Source organism: Pseudorasbora parva, chromosome 22 (assembly GCF_024679245.1).
Source record: "Pseudorasbora parva isolate DD20220531a chromosome 22, ASM2467924v1, whole genome shotgun sequence".
Lineage (NCBI taxonomy): Eukaryota > Metazoa > Chordata > Actinopteri > Cypriniformes > Gobionidae > Pseudorasbora > Pseudorasbora parva.
In genome coordinates, this window is record NC_090193.1 from 8,039,674 (window position 1) to 8,066,403 (window position 26,730).

Below are 26,730 nucleotides of genomic sequence, written 5' to 3' on the forward strand. Positions count from 1 at the left end.
ACCAGTGTATAATTGATTGAGCAGTCGCATTGAAAAAGCAAATGCATGACTTGTAAGTAATTATAAAAATATTATAAATGTAACTATTCTTATAATGCAGTATAGGTCTTAATGTGTATTTATACATATATTTATAGAATAGCGATACTTACTAATAAGTAGGGGTGTCCCCGACTAAGGATTTACACATTCGAATCAGAATTTTCGAATCTCTCTATGGTCGACCAAAAGTCGAATCATCTGTGTGTGTGTAAACCATAGACTGAAAAAAAAAATAAACGGTATAAACGGGTTGGGAAAGGCAGGACACAAGTCAGTAGGAGGCTAAGACTATTTTTATTTTACTTTACACACGGCACACAGCCACCACTTTTAATAAAGTGATCAAAACTAGGCTACACTACACACGTTCTCTCATAACATTTAAAAGCCCCCGCGATCGAAACACAGAACATCACACAAATATATAAAAGAACATTTTGATAAATAAACCTAAAAAAATACCTGCCTAGAGAGGAAAAGAACACTTTGAGTGCGTTTACATGCACGTTCTTAAGCCGATTGTGCCTGAAGGGAGTCGCACACCAGACTGAAGCTCAGCGCCGTGTCAGGTAACGTTATCTGAAATCAGAAGTGAACATTATATACGCGCGAGCTCAATTTTGAATCGACTTCTGACAGAAGAGCTGCACGATGAGTGTATCTTGTAGCACAGGGTGAAATCAGTATGTTCATTCACGATTTGAGGGAAATATACATTTAATCGCGGCGGACAGGCGTCGAATTCCGCCGTCGGTGTATGTGTTCGAATTTTAAAGGCGCGGCGCCGCGAGGGACACGTCTTTATAATACTAATAATGAGCACCCCCATATTGCCAAAATAACACCCGCGAAGATTCGACCATGAGATCAATAGTCGAATCCGGTCCTGCATATCGATGCATCGAATCTTCGACTATTACGGGTCACCCCTACTAATAAGTATAAATTATGCTATAATTCATTATTAGCATGGGCTTCATCGAAGTGTTACCAAATACTACTGACAAGGTTTATAATGTTTAATATGTTATAGGATATTGTTTGTCGTATGACAGTAACTATATCTATAAATAGTTAGGGTAAAAATACAACATAGAATGAAATTTCCTCACCAAAAAATATATGGTCACCTTTTAGTGGTATTATAACAAAATGGAAGCAATTGGGAACAAAAGCAACTCAGCCTGAAGTGGTAGGCCACGTAAAATCACAAAGCGGGGTCAGCGCATGCTGAGGGGCACAGTGTGCAGAAGGCGCCAACTTTCTGCAGAGTCAAAACTAGACCTCCAAACTTTGTGTGGCCTTCAGATTAGCTCAAGAACAGCGTGTAAAGAGTTTCATGGGATGGGTTTCCATGGCCAAGTAGCTGCATCCAATCCTTACTTCACCAAATGCAATGCAAAGTGTTGGATGCAGTGGTGTAAAGCACGCCACCACTGGACTAGAGTAGTGGAGATGTGTTCTCTGGAGTGACAAATCACACTTCTCTGTCTGGCAATCCAATGGATGAGTCTAGGTTTTGCAGTTGCCCGGAGAACAGTACTTGACTGCCCACATTGTCCCAAGTGTAAAGTTTGGTAGAGGGTTGTTTTTCAGGGGTTGGGCTTAGCCCCTTAGTTCAAGTGAAGGACCTCTTAATTCTTCAACATACCAAGACATGTTGGACAATTTCATGCTCTCAACTTTGTAGGAAAATTTGGGGATGGCCCCTTCCTGTTCCAAGGTCCATAAAGACATGGATGAGTGAGTTTGGTGTGGAGGAACTTGACTGGCCTGCACAGATTCCTGACCTCAACCCGATAGATCACCTTTGGTATGAATTAGAGCGTAGACTAAGAGCCAAGCCTTCAAACATCAGTGCCTGACCTCACAAATGCGCTTCTAGAAGAAGGATCAAAAATTCCCATAAACACACTGCTAAACCTTGTGGAAAGCCTTCTCAGAAGAGTTGAACATGTTATAGCTGCAAAGGGTGAGCCAAGAATGGATGTCATTAAAGAAGAAAAAAAAAGTACATGTACAGTAAAGGCAAATGTCGTAAAAACTTAAATATAGTGTATTTAATGTTTTTTTTGTTTGTTTTTTTTTTGTGTTTTTTTTTGCCTTATTTGCCTCCTCATTTTAGAACACCGCTGCACACCACTGGAATATAGGGCTACTTTTGAATGTCTATTAATAAAGAAAGATGCTTTTTGTCCAATATTGGTCTAGTTGCAGCATCTACAGCCAAACCTTGACCCTTTGATTCAAATGATAAACTACGAGAGAAGAGCAGACAGAGGCACATTTATTCATCCTTTTAATCCACTCTTTCCCCACCAGTCAGGCTACTGTGGCCTGTTTGCTGAAGCGTGTTGATCTTGTTTGCTCAGCAGGGTTAGAGTAAGGGATGGTATGGAGGCGTATGTGTGTGCGTTCTTGGTGGGAGGTGGGACAGAGCTGTGTTCTTTCTTCTTATCCCAGACAGATAGGAGCAGGGGGTCTGCACACATTCAGAGCCGTGTCTCCGCTGTCAGCGATCAGACGTCTATAATTCCAACCTGCCGATCTTCTGCCACAAACATACACTACGTACAGGTAGCTGAACCAAACGATTTCCAGCTTAAATTACACGTATGCGGCCGTACATGAATTCTTAAACCTGTTTCCCCCACTCTGACTACTAAAAATGAAGATTTTGAGCAGTGTCTGAATAGTGTTGGCGCTTAAGAGGCGTGCATCCATGTTGAGAAGCATAAGGAAGAATTTAACACGCTGTATTTAAAGCTCTCGGCTGGTGGAAGAGGAGAGCTGTCTTGTTAAGCTACCATCCATTAAGCTCCTATAAGGTTATTTCTCTTAATATTTAACCACATGTTAGAAGCGGACATGCCATGCAAACCCTAAGTCGGATATTACACGACAGCATGCACTCTGTGAGAACGGCCCAGTGTGAACATCAGTGCATTTGCCTTTGCTTCAAACTGATTACAATGGAGATGGTCGAGGCGACACATGCAGGCGCATTATACAGGCCCTCTGGGAACATGTTACTTGCGAATCCTTAATTTAAGGACGTAAGCTTTTGTTCTTTCGCCTGACGTTAACATGAGCAGGCTTTAATGAATCTCTCATGAAGTTCATGCTTCATTTTAACGTCAGCGGCGGGGACAAATGAGGTCTGTATAGAGCTTCGCTCACGGGTTCGCTCACGTCAGTAGTTCCAGAGTTATTAAAGCTATTAAAGAGGATGTATAATGGATAACAAGAAATTCCTTGCTTTTTCAGAGTATGATGATGTACAATGTAGATCGAGCTCCCTCTCCAGTCCACTTTGGCTATTTATGGAAACGAAGCAACTTGACCAGAAATGTTCACATTAATGACATACATAGGAAAAGCTTATTGGCTCATGAATATTATAGGCAGTATAACACTAAACTGGTAGTAAGTTGTTCAAAGGCAGGAACCGCGATTACTCTTATATACCAAATTGTTGGACTGTTAACCAAAATGTGCAGGGATAAACTTTTTAATGCTTATTATGTTTATGATGACAGCACAATAAGCACAGTAACATATGACCACCCACACTGACATTCACATTAAAAGTGCCACTAGAATGAGCTGAAACAATATGTTAAATTGTTCTCTGATATCTTACATACCGGGTATGTGGCTTATTTAAAGGTCCCGTTCTTCTCGATTCCATCTTTCAAACTTTAGTTAGTGTGTAATGTTGCATGTTGGAGCATAAATAATACCTGTAAAATTATAAAGCTCAAAGTTCAATGCCAAGCGAGATATTTTATTTAACAGAAGTTCCCTTTCAAAGCCTACAGCGAACGGCCGGTTTGGACTACACCCCTGCACTTCCTTCAGGAATGACGTCACTAGAACCGTTTGTTGACTAACCCTCCGCCCACAAGAACACGCAAAATAGGGGGCGTGGTCTTGTTGCTCTCCCACGTGGAGAAGAGCGCACATTGAGCGCTCGCATCTCCCCGTTATGGTAAGAGGCGGGACCTTTCCGGGCAAAGTGCGCTAAGCTGCTGTCCAATCACAACACGGGAAGCGCTGGCCCAATCAGAACTCGTTACGTGTTTCTAAAGGAGGGACTTCATAGAACAAGGAAATCATCAGGCCGTTTTTAGGACAGAGGAAACAGCGCTGTACAGATAAGTAAATTGTGTGAAAAATACTGTGTTTTTTTCAAGCGGCAACCTCCCGCGATTTCTCTTGAAGCCAATACGGAAGTAATGTAAACTGCAATTCCTCAACTGGCCACTAGGGACAGGCTCCAGAAGGGAGCAGAATCTCATTGAGCCCCATGTTAAAATTCTCAACTTTAAAGCAGAAAAAAACATGTTTACAGCCTGGTACAAATTGTGGTTTTGGCTTATAAGGCTAATTTTGATCTTCATGACAACTCTGAGGGGGGTGAATTTTTTTATAACTCCTTCGTTTACGTTATATAAAGCCTTAAGGTTCTGCATAATTAAGGGCGTGGTTACAAGTGGATAGCCATTTATCCGCCGTCTATAGTTATTGCGTCACCTCAGCTCCGCGCACATCCCGCCTTTTTGCCCATTTTCTGTTATCCGGGAGTGACACGCGATGACTCGCTCACAAGATGGCAACGCCCAGCTCGCCCATACTTTCAGCTTCAGAACGGCTTATCAGAATCCTATGGGTGACGTCACGGACGCTACGTCCATATTTTTTTACAGTCTATGGTTTTTTTACACGCGAAACATGAACTCATACTGCACACTCTAAACATAATCAAAGCTTCGAAAACACGCGAAGAACAGGACCTTTAAGGGCAAGAATTGTCTAGATAAAGTTTTACAGGTCCATTTACAACCCTAGAAATTGTCCCTAGGATGTAATGCTCTGTTTTTGCCTTATTTGGAAGGGTCATGAATATTAATGTTGAGTTCTGCTCTGATTGGCTTATTTCAGCAGCTCAAATAGAGATTGCTAAAATGCAGCTTTCTTGTTTATTGGTGTTTTCAGATCATCTCCGCCCGTGAGAGAGAGAGCTTGCATGCATATGGTTGCCAGATTGCACATGTTTAGGTAAAACACCGGATAGTATACGTGTTCTTTTCACAGAAAAGCTTTGATTGGGGGATTTAAAGTACTGAAATCTGCAACCGCAAGCACTAACACTTGAATGTTCTCCTTTTTTCCCTGACAAAACCAAAACCAGTGCTTTTATTTTTTAAAGTACATTTTAGACTTGTCCTTTTTGGTCAGTGATTTTGCATGTTTATATAATGTTAGTCACAATGTAGGCTACGCAGTGACTGTGATGTACTCTGAAATACAAGGATGCAACAACATCATACTTCAGTTCTCAAAAATATTTATATTTTTTTTACAAAATTAATAGAAGCCTTGTCAAATGACTTTTGTTTTAACTTATATGGTGGAGAAAGTGACGTTAGCTAGAAGGATCGAGTGAGTGATCTGTAAGCAACTAAATTAAGCTTGTACATATAAGGGGTTTTTGTGTAATACAAAATAATATTAACCTTTGTCATTAGACACACTATTTAATTTTGTACGGTACTTGGTGCTTCCTGTTGTTACTGTACTAGCATCTTGTGTTATCTAGACAATGCTGTCTCTCTAAGAAACTGTAAATGTAATCAGAAATAGTTTAAACAGCCAATAAGTGGATAAAATCGCTACTTACTGCTTGCAGGAATACAGTTGTAATTGCCACTTTCTTCAGTTTAAGACGCTGAACTTTAATTATTTCACTATGGTGGGGTTAATTCAATTGTTCATTCGAGGGCACCTTTAAGGTATATTTAGCATTCAATAACCTGGCCTGTGAATCTTATTGTAAATTACATTTTGGTACAATTTGATCGTTTTCAAACGTGAAGAGTAAAGCCGATCATTAAATATTAATGTTTCAAGGGGACAGTAACACAAAAAAATCTGTTAGCTCTGATGGTCACAGAGGGGGCAGACAATGGGCATGTAGAACTAAATGATGTGTTTTTTGTGCAAGAAGCCTTGACTAATAGTATATATGGAGGCTGGAGGTAATGGCTCTGCAGTGAGTAGCCTCACATTTTTTGGCCCTCATGAGGAAAACTGTTTATAAATCACACTAAGTCATGTTGTTTTGAAAAGGATTAGGGAATCGAATATACAGTTTGCACAGTATTAAAAATCATTATGTCTTTGGAATCTCCCCATAATACTTAAAGCACAGCTATTGTTTTCTTTCAAAATACATTGATTCATCCACTGGAGTTGCATGGATTACTGTCATGATGACTGTATGTGCTTTTTGGAACCGATTCACTGGCATTATTTTGGACTTAAAGATATGGATATTTGATTGTTTGTGTTCATCTGAAGAAGGAAAGATGTATACATCTTGGATGTTAAATGATAAGAGAGCACCCCTTTAAAGTAAACATAAAACAGCATTCACAACGATGTAGCTTGATTTTATCCATTAGAAATAGTGGCTTAAATGTAGCCCAAATATCGAAATGTCCTCACTCCTGCACTGGCTCTGCGCATTCTCCTAGTGTGAGGCAGCTGATGTAACCTCATGACGGACGTTTCGGCGGCGGGACTGCGTGTGGCGAAGGGAGTCCAGACAACGGATGCGAGACTGGAGTGTTTGCCCTGTGGCTGTGTGTGCGTGTGACAGAAAAGCGCTCTGTGGCATCCATTACCATGCCACTGAGGCACAGCAAACGCTTCTCTCTCTCTAGTTCTACATTCCCTGTCCAACCTTCAGGGGATTACCATTCATTCAACCTTAACTTCAATATACACACAACACAAGGCATGTTAGCCTTCCCATTTACACACTAGCCACCCAGCTGCATATAAATGAGCGCCCGGTCCCGTTTATTTTACTCTCTCTCTCGGTGAGTGATAATGAGACGGCTATCAGATTGCAGTATCTCTAAACCCCGCTGTGATTGGTAGTGGCGTTGTGCGTTGCGAGTTCATGTTTGTCCCTTCGCGCAACACCAGTCATCAAGTATTGTTCGCTCAACCAAGCATCACTTCTCTGGGGTGCATAAATCAAAACAGTGAAATGAGGTCTATGTTTCTCTACAGAATGTATTACAGGTTCATTAATTCAGTCTTCTAGGGATGTTTTGAAGTCTTCATTTACCTGACCGTCGCCACTCTGATTGTCAATACAAAATCATCACACAAGCGGCCCAACGCCGGGACAGACAGTGTCAACGCTGCATTTTTTGAGGGTTGGACTGTTCAGGCTGTACTATTATCAAATGTGCAGAATTTCTGCAAAAATATTTCCAAATCGAATGCCATTTGCATGCTAAGCTCCTTTGAGCAGGTTTCCCAATGGTAGTTTCGGAATATGGGTCAGCGGGCTGGCGAGATACTTTATTCTTTGTGCATCATCCTCGCTTCGCATCAAACCAATCAGTTTTCTGCATCTGTTTATCTTGATTTCAGGCACAATGTTTATGCATTTGAAAATCAGAACAAGAAACACTCAAGTTGAAAGCCGTTCTCGTTTTATCATGTCACCAGGCCAACCATATGTTGGGCAGGCATTGTTGGATGGAACTGATAAGCGTTTCAATCAGAGGAGGATTATGGGTAGAAATCTGCAGATTGTGTCCTCTCGAGGATTGAGTGGCTTTAAAACGCTAAACGCACAACTCATCCACAGCTTGAACATTTAGTCTGGACCATGTCCCTTTTTGGAATAACAACAGACATAACAAGTAGGAAAACAATTCCAGGACAAAACAAAGATTAATCTCAAAGATGCAGCTGCTCCATTTCGCTGTGTATAAAATGAACGATAAAATTAAGTTTATCACCAGAGTTTTATACTTTCTAAATCAAATTGAAGGCTGATTCTTGGAACTAAAATCACAACAATAATTTCAAGAATATTTATTATCAACATTGCCATCATTTGGCAATAGTATTGTATTTGCTTTCATTTGCAAATATATTTGTTTTTAAATATACATTTCTTCAAGGAACTGTATGTAAGAAATGTATTTCAATTAGTCATAAAATGGTCCTATGTCACTAGACATTAATAAATCATGTTAATTTAAAATATCACTGACAACAGTAGTCCGGCCAGGATATTGTCATTTAAAAGTTGTTGTTGCAGCCCTCAACTGATGTTGATGTTGACATGTTGTGTTTTGGCCTGAAGCTCCGCCCTCCACATATCGACCAATCACAAAGTCAGTAGTGTTTCGGCATCCGGGTTGCCAGCTCTTCTCTAGTTACCACAGCTGCAGCTACAAACGTTCCTGCTGATCCTGGCAACCTCGAGTCAGGGGGGAGGGGGAGAGGGGAAAGTGATTGCTGTCACAATTTACCAGTGTAAGTGCCCGTGATCACCACCAGAGGGCACTCCACCCCGGACTGTCACTCCATCATAGACTACATTACCCATAATCCTTTGCCCGGACTCATTAGCACTCAATGTTTTCTCTTGTGTCTCATCACCTCATTGTGCCACTCTGGTCATCTGTCCGGTCTTCCCCACCCTGGTCATCTGCTCTGCCTCAGTCTCCAGGCCCGTGGAGCAGAAGAGTTTCATGGCCCTTAGAATATTTAGTTATATGAATCTGTTTTATTCTAGCTTCCTGGATTCTTTTTTTATTAACAGTTGTGGAAAAAGCTGTGAAAATTGTGTTTATGTGGATTCACAATGATCATCAAAACAGGTGGAGTAGATCGAGTCCATCAACACCCCCAAAGCTTGAAGAATCCCATAGGTTGACATTTCATTCGGTAACGTTGAACAGCTTTGATTTGTATGCTGTAGAAGTCTGCGCTGGACTGTTTTTTTTTTTTTTTGCCCCCCTGCAGCTAGGTTCTATTCCGCATCCATCCGCTCCCGCTTAAAAATCACTCTGTGTTCACCCGCTTACCTCTTAGAATTATTTCCATCCCGACCGATCCTGCAAAATGTTGACCTCGATTGCAGGTTTTAATTTACCCTAAAGAAAGAGAGTGACTGGAATAACAAATATAAAATGTTGGCTATGCAATCGTTGTATTTGTTATTTTGTCTTATCATGATACTGTCAACACAGTAAAAATGTCGCACAGAAAAAATAGGCTAAATCACATATGACATCTTTCACTTGTTACTGCTTTTGCTTTCCTGTGTTTTGATCTGTAGATCATGTAATTTTTCATAAGATGCGTAATACTGTGTACCAGTGAAAACACAGAAAGTCATAAATAATGGAAAAATCTGTTAATGGCGGAGAAAGAGTTGGAGAATAATGAGAACCCTGTTCAAAATCCAAAGAATATAAGCATTCGTTCTAATTATGTCGCCTTTATGCAACCACTACTTACCACTAAAATCCTTATGTTCTCAATGTGTTCTTTGTTGTTGTTACAGAGAAAGAGACATTTCTAGAGCCTTTCGTGCTCCGAGACCTGTTACCCTCTTCAATCGGGAGCTACTACCGCTACATCGGCTCTCTGACCACCCCGCCCTGCAGTAAAGTGGTGGAGTGGATCGTCTTCAGTCGGCCTGTGTTCCTCTCCTACAAACAGGTGAGTCTTTATGCCACACATATGAAAGTGTTTTGAAGTTATTCATGCTTGTTGAGGGTTTTAAAAGAAACATTTATTTTAAGACATATGCCGCATTATTCCAAACAAAATTGGGAGCTTATTATGCGTCTTTATTCAAAGCGAAGCTCAAAGTGACAATTCCCATAATACAGAGTGGCTGACCCAGTTGAGAAGTCTGAGGAATTCAAACTGTTATAGATTTATTAGACAGAGCTCATAAAAACACCTGGGGTTTGGGACAAGAGCTAAACAGTATGAGAAATAAAAGAATACTCTTGTGAGTATAATAACCATTATTGTTCGAAAGGACCTTAAAAGACCTTCGACTTTCACCACACTGACTCATGGCTCTCCATTAGAATGTACGCTTCTGTCCTCCCTTTCGGCAATGCTCCTGAGCTCCAAATAATACAAAAACTCTTAAACTGAGCTTTTACACTGTAATAGAACAAAGCCAACCACCAAAAAGGGGGCATCATCATGCTAACAGACTATATGAAGTGCTACGTGAAGGTGAGATGAGTTTACACCAAAGTGGCGAGGATAGAGGCTAACTCATCAGGATGGATACTGTGGGGTGGTCTGGTCTCGCAGTCACCACTGTTAGACTCAGATACCAAACAAAGAGAGACGTGATAAGTGAGGACTAAAGTTTATAATGGACAGGCAGGGAACACAGTGACTGTTTATAAAGGTTGTTCTATGTCAGAAACCAATCCATCTCTGGCCTCTCTGCGGCTTCTGATCTCACCGTGTGAGGCTTTGCTCTTACATATAAAAGATCAAAGGACATCTGTATAAAACTCACCAGGGCCGGCCATGTAAGATTCCATGTTATTTCAAAGACATTTCAAGATTCATAACCCGTATGGTGTAAGACTATAACGATAAAGTCAATATTTAAAAAAGAAATAGGCCGAGAACGCATATTTAATTCCACACTCAAAAACGAGCACCAACTCCGTGTTTAAATCATACGTAACACCATTATTGCGTACATTTCGGATATGGGTTTACGAATTATTTACAGATAATTTTGTTCTGCTCGTGTATCTTGAATGGGGATTGATATGCCCATTACCTGATTGTTAGGGTGCTTTCACAGTTGGTTCGAGTTCGATTGCTCCCCCCTCCCCCTGCCCCTCCCCCGCTGGACTGTGTTCACATTCGCTATATTATTTGGGTCCGAACCGGGGTGCGTTTGCATCATCAAAGCAGCAGCTGTTTACCCGGTTGCTTGGTAAGAAGGTGGTAAAATTTATATCGTTGCTCAACTCTCTTTTATTTATTTATTTTATTTACTCTCAATTTTTTGTTTTTGAACTGTTGGTTTTGTTACCAAAGCTTCAGCAGGTAATGGCACTTGCGTCTATATGCTATGTACTGCAAATGCTCTAATGAGATCTACAGCTCTCTGCTTGCAGTATGTCAGTGACGCTCATCGGGTAAATGAGTATAACACACAAAACACATTTTTATCAAATCATACGTCATTAATAGTGGTTCACTTCCGCAATTTAGTATGATGCGTTCACATCACTGGAGTGTACATGAACCGTACTGGAGTTTACATGAACCACATTTCACAATTAAAGGGTTAGTTCACCCAAAAATGAAATTGATGTCATTAATGACTCACTCTAATCTCGTTCCACACCCGTAAGACCTCCGTTCATCTTTGGAACACAGTTTAAGATATTTTATATTTAGTCCGACAGTAGTCCATATGTGACATCAGTTGGTTAATTAGAATCTCTTGAAGCATCGAAAATACATTTTGGTAGGGATGTCCCGATCCGTTCACGTGATCGGAAATCGGACCCGATCACGTGATTTCAGACTCGATCGGAATCGGACGTTACATCCCGATCAGGACTCGGATATATATGTATATTCTGGGGTGAGAGACAAAGTGAGCACTTGCACCGCGGTTCATCTCACATCTGATGACGCAATAATATAGGTTTTAACTTGAAAATAATGCTTTATGTAGGCGGCTATGTTTCTGTAGATGGATACACGTGCTGGCTCCTCAGTGATACATTACAACAGCGCTAATAAAAGAAAACCGTGGGCAAAACGGTCTATCTGTGTAAACTTTGTTCAATTCATGCGAGTGCTGCCGTATTGTCATTGAGCAGTCATTTTCACTGTCATGTGTAGAGAAGACGCGAATGAGAGCGAGCGCGCTGATCTGTCTCTGTGCATCATCCGAAAGCGCGCACTCGTCTCACAGCGCGCAAATATTGAGTTCTCTTTCAAGTCTTGCGCTTAAACGGACAAACTCACACAAGAAGTATGTCAACATGTCCATCTTTATGAGTATCCAAGCAGACATATAGTCTGAATATGCTTTAAGAGGACTTTATGCAGCCGAGAAAGACGACGTAGAGCCTTCCATTAGGTCTTAAAGGGGCAGTAGCCGTGCTGTCTGTTTAATGTCAAAGAAAAGATAAGGAATCAAATCACCCACTGCTCTTGATTGAATAGCTTTTGTAAGGATTAGTCTTTAATTTAAACAGTTAAATATGCATTTTACATTTGATTAGCCTACTTTATTCAATTTCTACCTAAAAACTAATGTTAGACCTATAAAAACCTGAAAAGCATTGTTAATTACACTTCAGTCAAATTACACTTCAAATATTTTTTCCCCAAAGTTCATTTATGTCATTGTAGGCAGTTATCTTCACGATGATTTCATTTAAAGTGTTCGTTTTTTAAATAAGTTTAGTTATTTGATGCTATAAAAACGGCTGTGTGATGTCATGATTGACAGCTGAGATCGACATCATCTCTGAGTGAAGAAATTGTCACTAAGGCACTAACAGACTTTTTTCCGGATTATTGGGAGCAGATTATTTAATTTAATTTCCATAACTGTGTATTTCACACCAACATACTTAATTGTTCTGCATCTGCAACTCCGGTCCAGGAATTTTTTTATTTTAATGTTGCACTAAAATCCAAAAGTGAAGAATTTATGTTATTTATTACTTGATTGTTCAAGCTACCTCACAGAAGTGCTCTGTTTGTTAGAGTTGTTGAGTGTTAAAATAAGGTGAATAAAATAAAAAATAAGGAACATCCTGGTTTGTTTTTTCGCTCTTCTTTATTCTTTTTTTATGTATTATAGAAGTATCGGATCGGGACTCGGTATCGGCAGATACTCAAAATCAAATGACTCGGACTCGGACTCGAAGGCAAAAAAACCTGATCGGGACATCCCTACATTTTGGTCCCAAAATAAATAAAACCGCGTGTCAAACTGCCAAACTACTGAAATCACGTGACATTGGCGATTTGAATCATGAATCAATGCGCTGATTCATGACCGTTTGAATCTTTATTTGAGGTTTGAAAACAAACATGGAAGAGAAGACAATGCTGAATAAAGTCGTAGTTTTTGTTATTTTTGGACCAAAATGTATTTTCGATGCTTCAAGAGATTCTAATCAACCAACTGATGTCACATTTGGACTACTTTGATGATGTTTTTATTCCCTTTCTGGACATGGACTAGCCTGACAAGCCAGACCCACATCAAGATGTTTGGTCTGGAAACTCACCATAGACAGGGCTCAGTCCGAGGGGCGGGATAAACGGTTGTCTTTCAAACTCCCTCTGCACGCGATAGGATAGCGGTACACCAATCGGAGCAATGACGGTGAAGGGGAGCTCGCTGACTGATTAAACATTCGCCGTATCCGGTCGGCTAAACTCCGAACACATCTTCCCTTTTTAAGAATGACTTCAGTGCCGCTCTTTGTTCTTTTCTCAGAGGAAAGCTTAACTCCAAGTCTTCCGGAGGCGCGGGCAGAGCTGATTCGAAAGACCGCCGCCGTTCGCCAGTTTCTGTGTTTACTAGAAGACTGTGGTACTAGAAGCACGCAAACGCAACTCGGCCGTAGTCATTATGGCCCCGCCCGCCGACTCTATAGCCTACCTACACGATGTGATTGGGCCGTCCAGATTCTGAGGAATACAGCTCAGATAAGAATTGAGAGTTGCTAGACCACACTTGCGGGCAAATTAAATTTGCTGCCGCTAGGGTGCGTCTAGATTTCTAGGCTAGACATGGACAGTATAGTGTACATACACTTAGATACGCTCTCGGACTAAATATAAAATATCTTAAACTGTGTTCTGAAGATGAACGGAGATCTTACGGTTAAGGAACGACATTAGGGTGAGTCATTAATGACATCAATTTCATTTTTGGGTGAACTAACCCTTTAAGCGACTCAGGTTCGCAGGTGCGCACCCGAGTTCGGAAGACCGCATTAACATCATCCAAACAAACCGAACTCTGACGTCAATCGAACCCGTGTGCGCACAAAATTGTCAGTGTAAAAGCACCCTTAAAACTTTCAGCCGACGCAATACTGAAAATAATTAAAATAATGGAAACCTGTCAAGCAGGTATACAATAGGAAGACACAGAATGCATGACCAAAACCTAGATACAGAAGTAAAAAAACATACAGTGTAATAGTTGTACGTGTTTGTACAATCCACGTCATACAATATCAGAGTCTCATATAAATTATTCCAGTTGTTTGGTCAAAATGGTTGACTAACGTAAGTGATGTTGACTATTTTATAGTTATGTTTTTTTTATTGATATTTTTTACTGGCGTTACATTAATTAGCATTCTGATAGTACTGTGTGCTTTAGTGGGTAGCCAAAGTTTGCACAGCCGAACTCCTCTGAGAAACGTTTTCAATTCTTCACTTTTAAAGCACACGACACTATAGTCATACACGTTCAGACGAATGTCTCGTGTATTGTGTATTTCATTTTTATTAATCATGCAGCTCTAATAGTTGAACTTTTACATGTGCCTGATTTTGTCCATGTGTAACTGGCGCCAGCTAGCAAGAGCTGTACAATTAATGCCAAGTTCACTGTGATCTTCAAAGTAGTCCGATCACAGTTCTTTTCACACTGCATGCCTATCTGGGGTAGCATCCAGTTGCTGCTGTGTTCACACTGCACGATAAATCGGCGACAGGAGGTTTCACACTGCATGGATTTTCAAGAGGAAGAATCGCCGACAACTCTGTCCAGTCCACAAACTACGTTTCACTAGCAAACAAGGGAGATGTGACAAGGAAACAACGTGAGATCACGCGTGCGTCAGACCGGAGGAGTTTGTGAGACTGGAATTATTCAAAATTATAGCCCACAAGAAGCTTGCGATCCAAATTGACTGTGCGCTGATTGCAGAGAAAAGGAGAAAAAGAAGAGAAAAAATATGGAGGAGGAAATGTTTGGGGAGACACAGGGACCAAAGAGAGTTGGAGGTAAATAACTCATTTTGCAATGCGTTGCTGTTGTAGCTGGTCAAGCAAACTTTGCGCTTTGTTTCTGTTTTGTATGATTGTAAATATATCTATTAAAATATTTATATTCTAGTCTATAACTGGACTACAGCTGCCCTGTATCTTGCTCACTCATTGCCTGTCGGTCATCGGCGATGTAATTTTCAGTCAGAACACGTTTCACACGGCAGGATTTTAAGCACGATTTTCGGATCGCGAATTTACACTGCGTGGTTGTCACTCGTGTGAACGAGCACTAATTTAGCGTCTTTAGCGTCTTTGGGTGCTTTCACATCTCTAGTTCGGTTCATTTGGTCCGAACCAAGGGCAAACAATTATACATTGTTGCATTTTTCAGCTTTTTTGGTTCCTTTTCACACCACACTGATTGCTTTGGTCCGAACCAGTTGAAACGACCCAAAACGCAAGCACGTGACAACATCCACGTCACTCATTGGCCATGGCGTATTTCCTAAACTGCTTTTTGATTGGTCAGAATTTACGTGTGGGAAAATTCCAACAGAAGAGACAAAGCCAGCAAACTATAATAACACTATGGATAGACGACTGCGCGGGCTAGTTTTGTCCCTGGCCATAATCTACTACACTGTGTGTATTTACCACAGTATGCAAATACATTTCTATAATGACGCGCAGATGCGACGTGAAAACAACGATCTAATGAACTGTAAACGGCGAGAGCGCACCGCTCGTCACTTCAAGAGGAGGCGTGCATTAATTATTAACTCTTGACATGCTCATCTTCCCGAAAATATTGCCAACGATCTATCAGGTAATAATGTCATGCACACAATGTCAGCGCAGCTAACTACGGCAGCTGGTTTAGTCCAAAAATGATCAGTACTTTTGCAGTTGGTTCTGTTCGAGGTCGGATCACGTTCTCACCAAAAACAAACCGCTCCAGAGTTCGTTTGAAATCGTACCGAGACCACCTCTTCAAGGAGGTCTCGGTACGCTTGTTTGGTCCGCTTTTGGTGCGCACCCGAGTGCGATTGCTGCTTTCAGACCTGACCAAACGAACCGCACCAAAGAGGGAAACGAACTCTAGTACGATTCAACCGAACTAAATGAGGCAGGTGTGAAAGCACCCTTTGTTACCAAGTCCGCCTCTCATGTTGTTGACACTGGTTCAAATCCTGCTCAGGGGTGCATTTCCCAAAACCATAGTTGCTAATCTGTTAGCAACTTAGTTGGTTGGCAATGGGAAATTGCATTGCCACCAACAAATTTGCTAACTTAGTTAGCAACTATGGTTTTTGGAAACGCACCCCAGAGCAGTTTGTAGAACCAGTCAAATTAAAGACATGACCTGGATGGGAATCCAGTGTGTGGGTAAAAATATTTTGTAGCATACTGACTTATTATAAGTAGAATCGACTCATTTTAGCCCATTTTAAAGGGATAGTTCAGCCAACAATGATAATGTTGTCAAGCCTGTTTGAGTTTCTTTCTTCTTTTTAATAAGAAAGAAGATATTTTGAAGAATCTTGTAACCAGAGAGTTGACGGTAGCCATAGACTTATATAGTAGGGACAAAATAATATGGAAGTCAACTATCTGGTTACCCATCTTCTTTTGTGTTCAGCCGAAGAAAGAAACTTTGGAAGGTTTGGAATAACATGAGGGTGATTAAATGAGAACTTTCTCTTTAACGGCTCAAATGCAAATCAAAATGTAGAACTTCAAAACATCAAATGTTGAAAAGTCATTTCGATTCAAAGTAAAACCAGGGTAATCGATGGAAATATTCAATTTTAAACCATTTATGATGCATTATGAGAGCATTTACATGACTTTACATAGCCAAACCCTCGTGTATAATCACTGTACAATCTGCTCAGTCATAGCCCAGATTTTGTCAGATGTGTGAGTCACCATCAGTATCCAAATGTTCTGAGCCCGTCAGAGCAAAACGGCAGGAAGTGATACGTGTATGGGTCACAGCTCACCGAGCGTTTAACAGGAAGACAAAGTCCCTTCCTTAGAGCTGTAAATGCTTTCTGCTCTCATTTGACACCTCTTTAAGTTATTTTGTTCCCTTTCTTCTCTGGGTGATTTTGTTTAAAAGGAAACACGGCTGAGGCAGATATAAGTGAGTCTATGGAGAAAGACAGTTGTCCTTCACTCCCCATTTTTCTTGCTCCTTTGTTCTTCATCAAAGCAGGAAGTAGGTCACGGAGACTGACAGACAGAGCTCTGGGGCGCTTTAAGAGCCGATCGATGCACAGCCGGTCTACTGCATTTGCAACATCTGGAGCATAGGTGGACATCGCACACAGACACATCTTGCCATTTGCCCCGAGAATGCCCTGTTGCTGTGGTTAGCCATAAGGGATTAATCAACCGTCAGACTCCAACATGTCTTTTGAGCACTGACGCACACACACAGATGTGTGACCCAGAACGGCCCTGTTGCTGTGATTTCCCACCAGGGATTACTTAACCTTCATACCCATGATGCACAGTCATTTCATAAACACACACACACACAAACACATCTGTCCCGGATTACTAGAGCGCTAAGTGTTGTACACAATAAGAGACGTGCTTTTGTGGCTGATGCCCAATCCCAGTAAGCTGTTTAGAAGCAAGGTTTTGGCGTACGAGGGATTAATAGATGAGGATTGCGATCAGGAGATTATTCGAGAGCGCCGTATTGATGAAGCGGATTTCGGCGCGGAACCCTAAAGCACAGGAAGTGATGTCACAGATCAGATTTGGTGGGATTTTGGAGAGGTACAGCGCGTGGGAATGTAGGATTTGACAACGCTCGTGAGGGTTTTCATTTTCAGATGCGTGACGGAGCACGCGCGCATATTTGTTGAGCTGATTCTGAAACAGATGATAAAACAGATACAGATGCGCAGGATCTGTTTTTGGATCACACATTTTCACACTCATACGTTTACCTAATTATATATAGCCTTATTCATTTTTCTAGATGTGGACATTACAGAAGGTCATGTGCTGTGCTTGCGTGCATCACATATGATGTCTTTTAATTTATTATTTATTGATAAAAACTCTTTTTAAGAAATGAGTTTACCAGTGGCTGTTTATAATAAATTTGCATAAGTGAGCAGAGAAATGTAGACAAGTTTCTTACTCTTACCTGCCACTGGTATTAAAATGGGCAATCTTCACAGTTTCAGTGATTTGGCTCTGTTAAGTGAGTGTATATGTCATTTTTTTGTCGGATACCCTACCATATTGAGGCTAAATGAAAGCATGTCGAAGATTGGTGTGCAAATGGTAGCTCAGGCAGGTCAAAAACACACGAGGAGAAGCGTTAGAATAAGACAATCACAGACATTCACATTCAGATGGGATTAGATTCCGCTGAGGACTGTGAGTTTGCCGGAAAAAAGTAGGTAATTTTCCCTGGAATTTGAACAGAGGTTGTGTGAGGAAAAACATTGACTTGGCAGATTTGGATGGGATTAAAATTGCAACATGAATTTCCCCCCGGAAAACCAGTCCTGGTCGAATAGTGCTTATGATGGCATTACCATAGTTCTGTCGTTTTTATGTATATATGGATCAGTTAAACCTTTTGATCAAATCATTTACATGATATGCTTATTAATTAAGCTAATGTATTGCTGTTAGTACTATTTTAAATATAAATTATTAATATTAAAATATAATTATATATTTACTTATTATAATATCATGAAATGTTAAACGGTCTCAAACAAAACTCAAGATATTTCAGAGATCCCATGCCATGAACTTAGCAAACTTTGGAAAATCCCGAGACATATTGTTGTCCTGGTCTGCCATCTGACAGGATCTGAGCTGATTCAGTATGTTCTTAGTCAACAATGCCCTGGAGATACCACAATCATGTTAGTCATCATTTACTGCTAAATGTAGCAGAAACCATGGTGCATTAATAGCACATTTCATTACCAGCAAGGACTGCAGCCATGTTAAGAATTTGACAAATAACATATTTAACTTCAACTTGGATTGTGTTATTTTGAGTATGGTACAATCTCAGACAGATGGAACAGTTGGTGGTGCTATGTCATAAGAAGTGGAAAATGCGGAATATAATTAAAAAAAACTATTTAATATATATACAGGTCCTTCTAAAAAAAAATAGCATATTGTGATAAAGTTCATTATTTTCCATAATGTAATGATAAAAATTTTACTTTCATATATTTTAGATTCATTGCACACCAACTGAAATATTTCAGGTCTTTTATTGTTTTAATACTGATGATTTTGGCATACAGCTCATGAAAACCCAAAATTCCTCTCTCAAAAAATGAGCATATTTCATCCGACCAATAAAAGAAAAGTGTTTTTAATACAAAAAGGTCAACCTTCAAATAATTATGTTCAGTTATGCACTCAATACTTGGTCGGGAATCCTTTTGCAGAAATGACTGCTTCAATGCGGCGTGGCATGGAGGCGATCAGCCTGTGGCGCTGCTGAGGTGTTATGGAGGTCCAGGATGCTTCGATAGCGGCCTTAAGCTCATCCAAAGTGTTGGGACTTGCGACTCTCAACTTTCTCTTCACAATATCCCACAGATTCTCTATGGGGTTCAGGTCAGGAGAGTTGGCAGGCTAATTGATACCAAGGTAACACCAGGTAATACCATGGTCAGTGAACCATTTACCAGTGGTTTTGGCACTGTGAGCAGGTGCCAGGTCGTGCTGAAAAATGAAATCTTCATCTCCATAAAGCTTTTCAGCAGATGAAGCATGAAGTGCTCCAAAATCTCCTGATAGCTAGCTGCTTTGACCCTGCCCTTGATAAAACACAGTGGACCAACACCAGCAGCTGACATGGCACCCCAGAACATCACTGACTGTGGGTACTTGACACTGGACTTCAGGCATTTTGGCATTTCCTTCTCCTCAGTCTTCCCCCAGACTCTGGCACCTTGATTTTCGAATGACATGCAAAATTTGCTTTCATCTGAAAAAAGTACTTTGGACCACTGAGCAACAGTCCAGTGCTGCTTCTCTGTAGCCCAGGTCAGGCGCTTCTGCCGCTGTTTCTGGTTCAAAAGTGGTTTGACCTGGGGAATGCGGCACCTGTAGCCCATTTCCTGCACACGCCTGTGCACGGCGGCTCTGGATGTTTCTACTCCAGACTCAGTCCACTGCTTCCGCAGGTCCCCCAAGGTCTGAATCAGTCCTTCTCCACAATCTTCCTCAGGGCCAGTCACCTCTTCTCATTGTGCAGCATTTTTTGCCACACTTTTTCCTTGACACTGAGGTGTCTTGATACAGCACTCTGGGAACAGCCTATTCGTTCAGAAATTTCTTTCTGTGTCTTACCCTCTCGCTTGGGGGTGTCAATGATGGCCTTCTGGACAGGGTCGGGTCGGCAGTCTTACCCATGATTGCGGTTTTGAGTAATGAGCCAGGCTGGGAGTTTTCAAAAGCCTCAGGAATCTTTTGCAGGTGTTTAGAGTTAATCAGTTGATTCGGATGATTAGCTTAATAGCTCGTTTAGGGAACCTTTTCATGATATGCAAATTTTTTGAGACAGGAATTTTGGGTTTTCATGAGCTGTATGCCAAAAGCATCAGTATTAAAACAATAAAAGACCTGAAATATTTCAGTTGCAGTGCAATGAATCTAAAATATATGGATGGATGGATGGATGGATGGATGGATGGATGGATGGATGGATGGATGGATGGATGGATGGATGGATGGATGGATGGATGATTGGATGGATGGATGGATGGATGGATGGATGGATGGATGGATGGATGGATGGGTGGGTGGATGGCTGATTGGATGGATGGATGGATGGATGGATGGATGGATGGATGGATGGATGGATGGCTGATTGGATGGATGGATAGATGGATGGATGGATGGATGGATGGATGGATGGATGGATGGATGGATGGATGGATGGATGGATGGATGGATGGATGGATGGATGGATGGGTGATTGGATGGATGGATGGATGGATGGGTGATTGGATGGATGGATGGATGGATGGATGGATGGATGGATGGATAGATGGATGGATGGATGGGTGATTGGATGGATGGATGGATGGATGGATGGATGGATGGATGGATGGATGGATGGATGGGTGATTGGATGGATGGATGGATGGATGGATGGATGGATGGATGGATGGATGGATGGATGGATGGATGGATGGATGGGTGATTAGATGGATTAGATGGACATCCAACCCTGAATCAAATTTTTCTTCTTTAATGAACAATTTTAATCTTTGAGGAGGTTTTCCAATGAAGGTTTAACCATGTTTAGCTTTCTGCCCCTAAAATATATCTCAAAAGTACTGCCTCAAACTGTCTCTGAGGGCCGGGACACCAAGCCGATGGCTGAACGTCGACACCAGTTCGCCAGACTTAGCATGTTGAATGACAGAGCAAAGGCGAAAGTGCAAAAAAGTGAAGACGGCACAGACAGAGAGAAATTATTCTAATTTTACATCATCTTGAGCATTACCAATACACAAATATTTTCATAATATAATGAGCCGTCTGGAATGAAGAAAGTGATTAACATGATTGATATACAGAATGGTAAGCAAACGCTGCTTTGTTTATGGTTTATATATCTGTAGTCCTAGTTTCTGTGTCTCTATTTGAATGATGAATCATAGACATTAATACGTGCTGATATGGACAGTTGTTTCCTTACATGCAGACTCAGAACACACGTGCGGGTTGGCAGTCGCCTGTAGTCCTTTTGGTGTGTTCAAGCGCAGCTTTTTGGCGCAGCCGACGACCCAACACAACACAGACGCTGCTAGTTCCTTGACCTCAGCTTGGTGTGTCACATCCTTTATACTAGCGTGTTTTAGTTTAACCTGATCCATCAATGACTGCAGATTCCACTGGATTTAGTAAAATGTAAAAAGGACAATGTGTGGTTTCAGCTTTCTGAATGTTCTGTGTTTTTAGAAAGCAAGAGAGGGAAGGAGGCAGAAGGTTAGTGAGGGATGGCAGAGGCGAAAATAAGACAGACAGTTGGTCATGTTTTTAGTCTTTGATCAGCCTGTGAGCTAAAATAACATTCCTCTGAGTCACTGGTTTGGAGGGAAAAGAGACTCCGGGCATCTTGGGAGATGACTTACTTAAAAAATAAGAGACAGATATGAAAACATTCTGAATTCTCTCTCTCTTTCTCTCACAGCTGGAGGCGTTCTACTCCATCTTCACCACAGAACAGCAGGATCATGTTAAATCCGTGGAATACCTGCGGAACAACTTCCGCCCACTCCAGAGTCTGGACAACCGAGAGGTCTTCAAATCCGCAGTCAAGGATGCTTGGATGCCTGACTTGACTGACAGCCTGGGGAACCCGTATGGCACAGAGGCTTCCAAAGGTGGGTGGGTTCTCCTGGCAGCTGATTGGCTGTTTTTTGGCAGCTTTTGCATCACATATACTGACACAAACATACTAACACAAATTTAGATTCAAATAGATTCCGATTTTCCTCATTAGTGCTTACTTATAATGCATCACATAACACAAGCTCAAACGTGTGCGCGTCAGTGTATGCGAGTGCGTGTGTGTAATGAGAGTGTGTTGGTGGCATATGGTGCCGTCCTCTGCTATTGTGTCATTAGACGCTCTGTCTTTACTTGCCTATTTTCTCGCTCATTTTCTCTGCTCCGTGTGGCATCCCCGCTCACAGGAAATGCACAAGACTGCAGCTTTTCAAGGACACACTCTTTTTCTCACCTCTGTGGGCCACAGATCTGCTTCACACACACTACCTCTCCTGGTGTCCAAAACACACCTGCTTTGGTCCACAGATGATTGGGCCATTCAATAAACACACTTTTGATTTTATACCATGGCTTCTATTTAAATTCAATTAAATAAAAAAAGTACATCAGGTATATATATATATATATATATATATATATATATATATATATATATATATATATATATATATATTACAAATACATTTTTTTTAATAAGTTGTTTGCAGGCTTTGCATGTTGGAAATTAAATTCAAATTAAGTGGTATTAAATTAATATGTACAAATGGTTTGTAGAGTTATTAAATCCATATGAGATGTTTGACAAAAGTAAGATATTGGCATGCTTTCATGGCAGAATTTAATTTAAATGTATATTTTTTGCATATATTAATATAAAGTTGTTTCACTATTTAATTATTGTACATTTATATTGAGCTCACTTTTCCTTCATGTAATAAATGTTTAATTTACACATATAGTATAGTATAGAATATATAGGTAACACTTTACAATAAGTTTTCATTAGTTAACATGAGCTTGGTTTATTAATCTTAATTAATGTTAATTTCAACATTTACTAATACCCTGTATGAAAATCAAAAGTTGTATTGGTTGAAATAACATGAACAAACAATGAACAGCTGGATTTTTATTAACTGACGTTAACAAAGTTTAAAGGGTTAGTTCACCCAAAAATGAAATTGATGTCATTAATGACTCCCCCTAATGTCGTTCCTCACCCGTAAGATCTCTGTTCATCTTCAGAACACAGTTTAAGATATTTTATATTTAGTCCGAGAGCGTATCTAAGTGTATGCACACTATACTGTCCATGTCCAGAAGGGGAATAAAAACATCATCAAAGTAGTCCATATGTGACATCAGTTAGTTAATTAGAATCTCTTGAAGCATCGAAAATACATTTTGGTCCAAAAATAACAAAAACTACGACTTTATTCAGCATTGTCTTCTCTTCGTGTTTGTTTTCAATCCTTAAATAAAGATTCAAACGGTCATGAATCAGCGGATTGATTCATGATTCGGATCGCCAATGTCACGTGATTTCAGCAGTTTTTTAGTTTGACATGCGATCCAAATCAACAATCAATAAGCTGATTCATAACCATTTGAATCTTTTGAAATCACAAATAAAAGAATTCTTGAATGTCAGTAGCCTCCCCCCAAAAAAACGTAATTTTTTTTCAAATCCACACTGCGTTGAGAAAAACACCAGACTTTTTTCCTGTTGTGAGAATTAATTCATGTTACCCCTTTCTGTTACCGTTTACCATGCACACTTCCCGCTTTGTTGCTGCCTAGCAACCTTGTAAAGTCACTTTCATGACGCTATCTGAACCACTTTTCATGAGGAGATCACAGCAGCACTTGACACTTGTTGAGAAGAGCATTGGAGCCCTGACGTGGGTCATGTGACAGAGATCCTAACATACTAACAGGATCTCACTGACATTTTTTACACCTCTCTATGAAGCTTTTTTTCCTTGTGGAAATGTTTGATCCACACATGGATTGGCAAACAGAATTAAGGACACACACACCCACCCCTACTAGCTCTCAAAACAGACAGATTGTTTACCCCATATAAACAAAACATTCATCCTACACGCTCTTTTTCTGTACTATACCGAGCAGAATATCTTAAGGGCTTTAAAAGATATTGATTGGCAATGGCATTGTACCGCGGTAGCTCCTCTCATTTACAGTTCTCTCACATGTTCATAAAAATCTTGCCTGGTGATCCATGGTCCAAACACAATCCCCCATTCCCACCGGCTCTAATACAGATTACAGTGCACAAATTGCAGGTCAGAAATACCTGTAATTTTGTCATATTGTGTAAAAGGTGTGAAAAATAATTTATAGAAATAGCCTTAGCAAGAACTTTTATTTAACAAAGGTATTTTATTCTAAATATGTAATTTCGGCCATTGCCATTTTCAATATAGGGTACAATGGGGCTAAAAGCGCACCGGGGGAAAAGGCGTATTTTACTTTATTCTCTTATAAACTACTAGATGGCACACACACACATGCTCATTCAAACACACGTGCACACAAACAGGGGTGCGTTTGCCGAACAACGACTTAACTCACTGCTTAAAGGGATAGTTCACCTAAAAATGAAAATTTGTTAAATCTGTTTACCAGTGCATCCAAGATGTAGGTGTGTTTGTTTCTTTAGTAGAACACAAATGAAGATTTTTAATTCCAATCGTTGCTCGTATAATGCATGTCAATGGGGTGTATTTCCATGAGAGTAAAAAAACACAGATATACGAATCCATAGTAAACCCTGTGGCTTGTGGCGACACATTGATGTCTTAAGACACGAAACGATCGGTTTCTGAGAAACCGGTCAGTATTTGTGTTATTTTTACCTCATATCAGAAGAATCTCAACAAGTATTCCCAATGCCATTACATTTGTGTTCTACTGAAGAAACAAACACACCTACATCTTGGATGCCCTGGGTGTGTGTGTGTGTGTGTGTGTGTGTGTGTGTGTGTGTGTGTGTGTGTGTGTGTGTGTGTGTGTGTGTGTGTGTGTGTGTGTGTGTGTGTGTGTGTGTGTGTGTGTGTGTGTGTGTGTGTGTGTGTGTATGTGTGTGTGTGTGTGCGTGTGCGTGTGCGTGTGCGTGTGCGTGTGCGTGTGGTAAATAAGTGGTGCCAGTTGATTGCTGAGTGCAACCATTCTACTTCATCGACAGAACGCGAACAAAATGGCGGCACCCATTGTCCAAATATATATAATGGATTTTTTAAATAACGTAGATCTTTCATGGGCTTTTTACTACATCATTTACGCTACATTAAGCCATACAAATCTTGACACCAGGGGATCCCTTTAACAATCGCTTTTGAAGATGCACGTGGAAATTTGACTGATCCATGACGTAATCGCGGACAACGACGCAAAGTTGAGCCTGCGCTAATTTGATCTAATATTTAATGTTGTAGATTTATGTAGCAAATGAGAATCTATAAACTGATTGAATATATTATGAGACAAAGCTCTTGTTAATGATTTTAAGCTTTGTTCAATGTAATTAAAGCAGTTTGTTAACAGTATGTAAAAGTATGATATTTGGGATAAAATCTGCTGTTGGGGCAAAAGGCACAATTAAAGGGATAGTTCACTTTGAAATTAAATTTTGATATGTTTTAGCTTACCTCATGGGCATCCGAGATGTAGGAGTATTTGTTTCCCCAGTAGTTCCAATTCTGATCATTTTAGGTCAAACCGTTCTTGTCTGTGCCTCACATAATGCAGGTCTATGGTCACCACCTCAAAGAGCATACACAGAGAAGTCCAAATGAAACAATCCCCCATCGTAAGTACACACTGATGGCCTAAGACACGAAACAAGCGGTTTGTGTGAGAAAACGAACAGTATTTATATCGTTTTTACCTCTTGTACACCACTTCATCCGACTGATCCAAGGGCGCGCGTGCGTGTTTCCTGTGGTTTACAAGAGGTAAAAAGGCCATCAGTTGGTGACCATAGATCTGCATTATGTGAGGCACAGACAAGAACAGTTTGACCTAAAATGATCAAAATTGAAACTACTGGGGAAACAAATACTCCTACATCTCGGATGCCCATGAAGTAAGCTAAAACATATCAAAATTTAATTTCAAAGTGAACTATCCCTTTAAGAAATGCTGACTTTACCGTTTGCTGATATTAGATTCAGATGGTAAATATCATACATCAAATTGGGTGTCCATTTTAGAGATAATCACCATATTATAATTAATTCATTATATTAAAAAATATATTAATTAGATTATATATATTTAAAAATAAATTGGTGTTACTCCTGTAAAGTTTTATTAAATTATTAATGGATCTCATTTACTGCTTTTAGAATCGTAACTTTTAAAAAAAAATTAGTTTCTGTATTTTTTTTTTAAATGAACTGACAGTGTCACGATTGACCATTGAGATATCCACCCTGGGCTATCACTCAATCAATGACTCCATTACCCATAATCCTTTGCCAGACTCATCATCACTCATTG

At 40.4% G+C, this 26,730-nt stretch overlaps 1 protein-coding gene across 3 annotated transcripts in view; it reads left to right on the top strand.

Annotated features, from left to right (window-relative positions):
* ptprga (protein tyrosine phosphatase receptor type Ga) overlaps window positions 1-26,730 on the top strand; it is a 360,225-nt gene that overhangs the window by 269,278 nt on the left and 64,217 nt on the right. For all 3 annotated transcript variants that reach the window (XM_067431991.1, XM_067431989.1, XM_067431990.1), the window contains exons 7-8: window positions 9,428-9,585; window positions 22,106-22,298. In XM_067431991.1, the coding sequence (XP_067288092.1) occupies window positions 9,428-9,585; window positions 22,106-22,298 (351 nt within the window). The remainder of the gene's footprint in view (window positions 1-9,427; window positions 9,586-22,105; window positions 22,299-26,730) is intronic.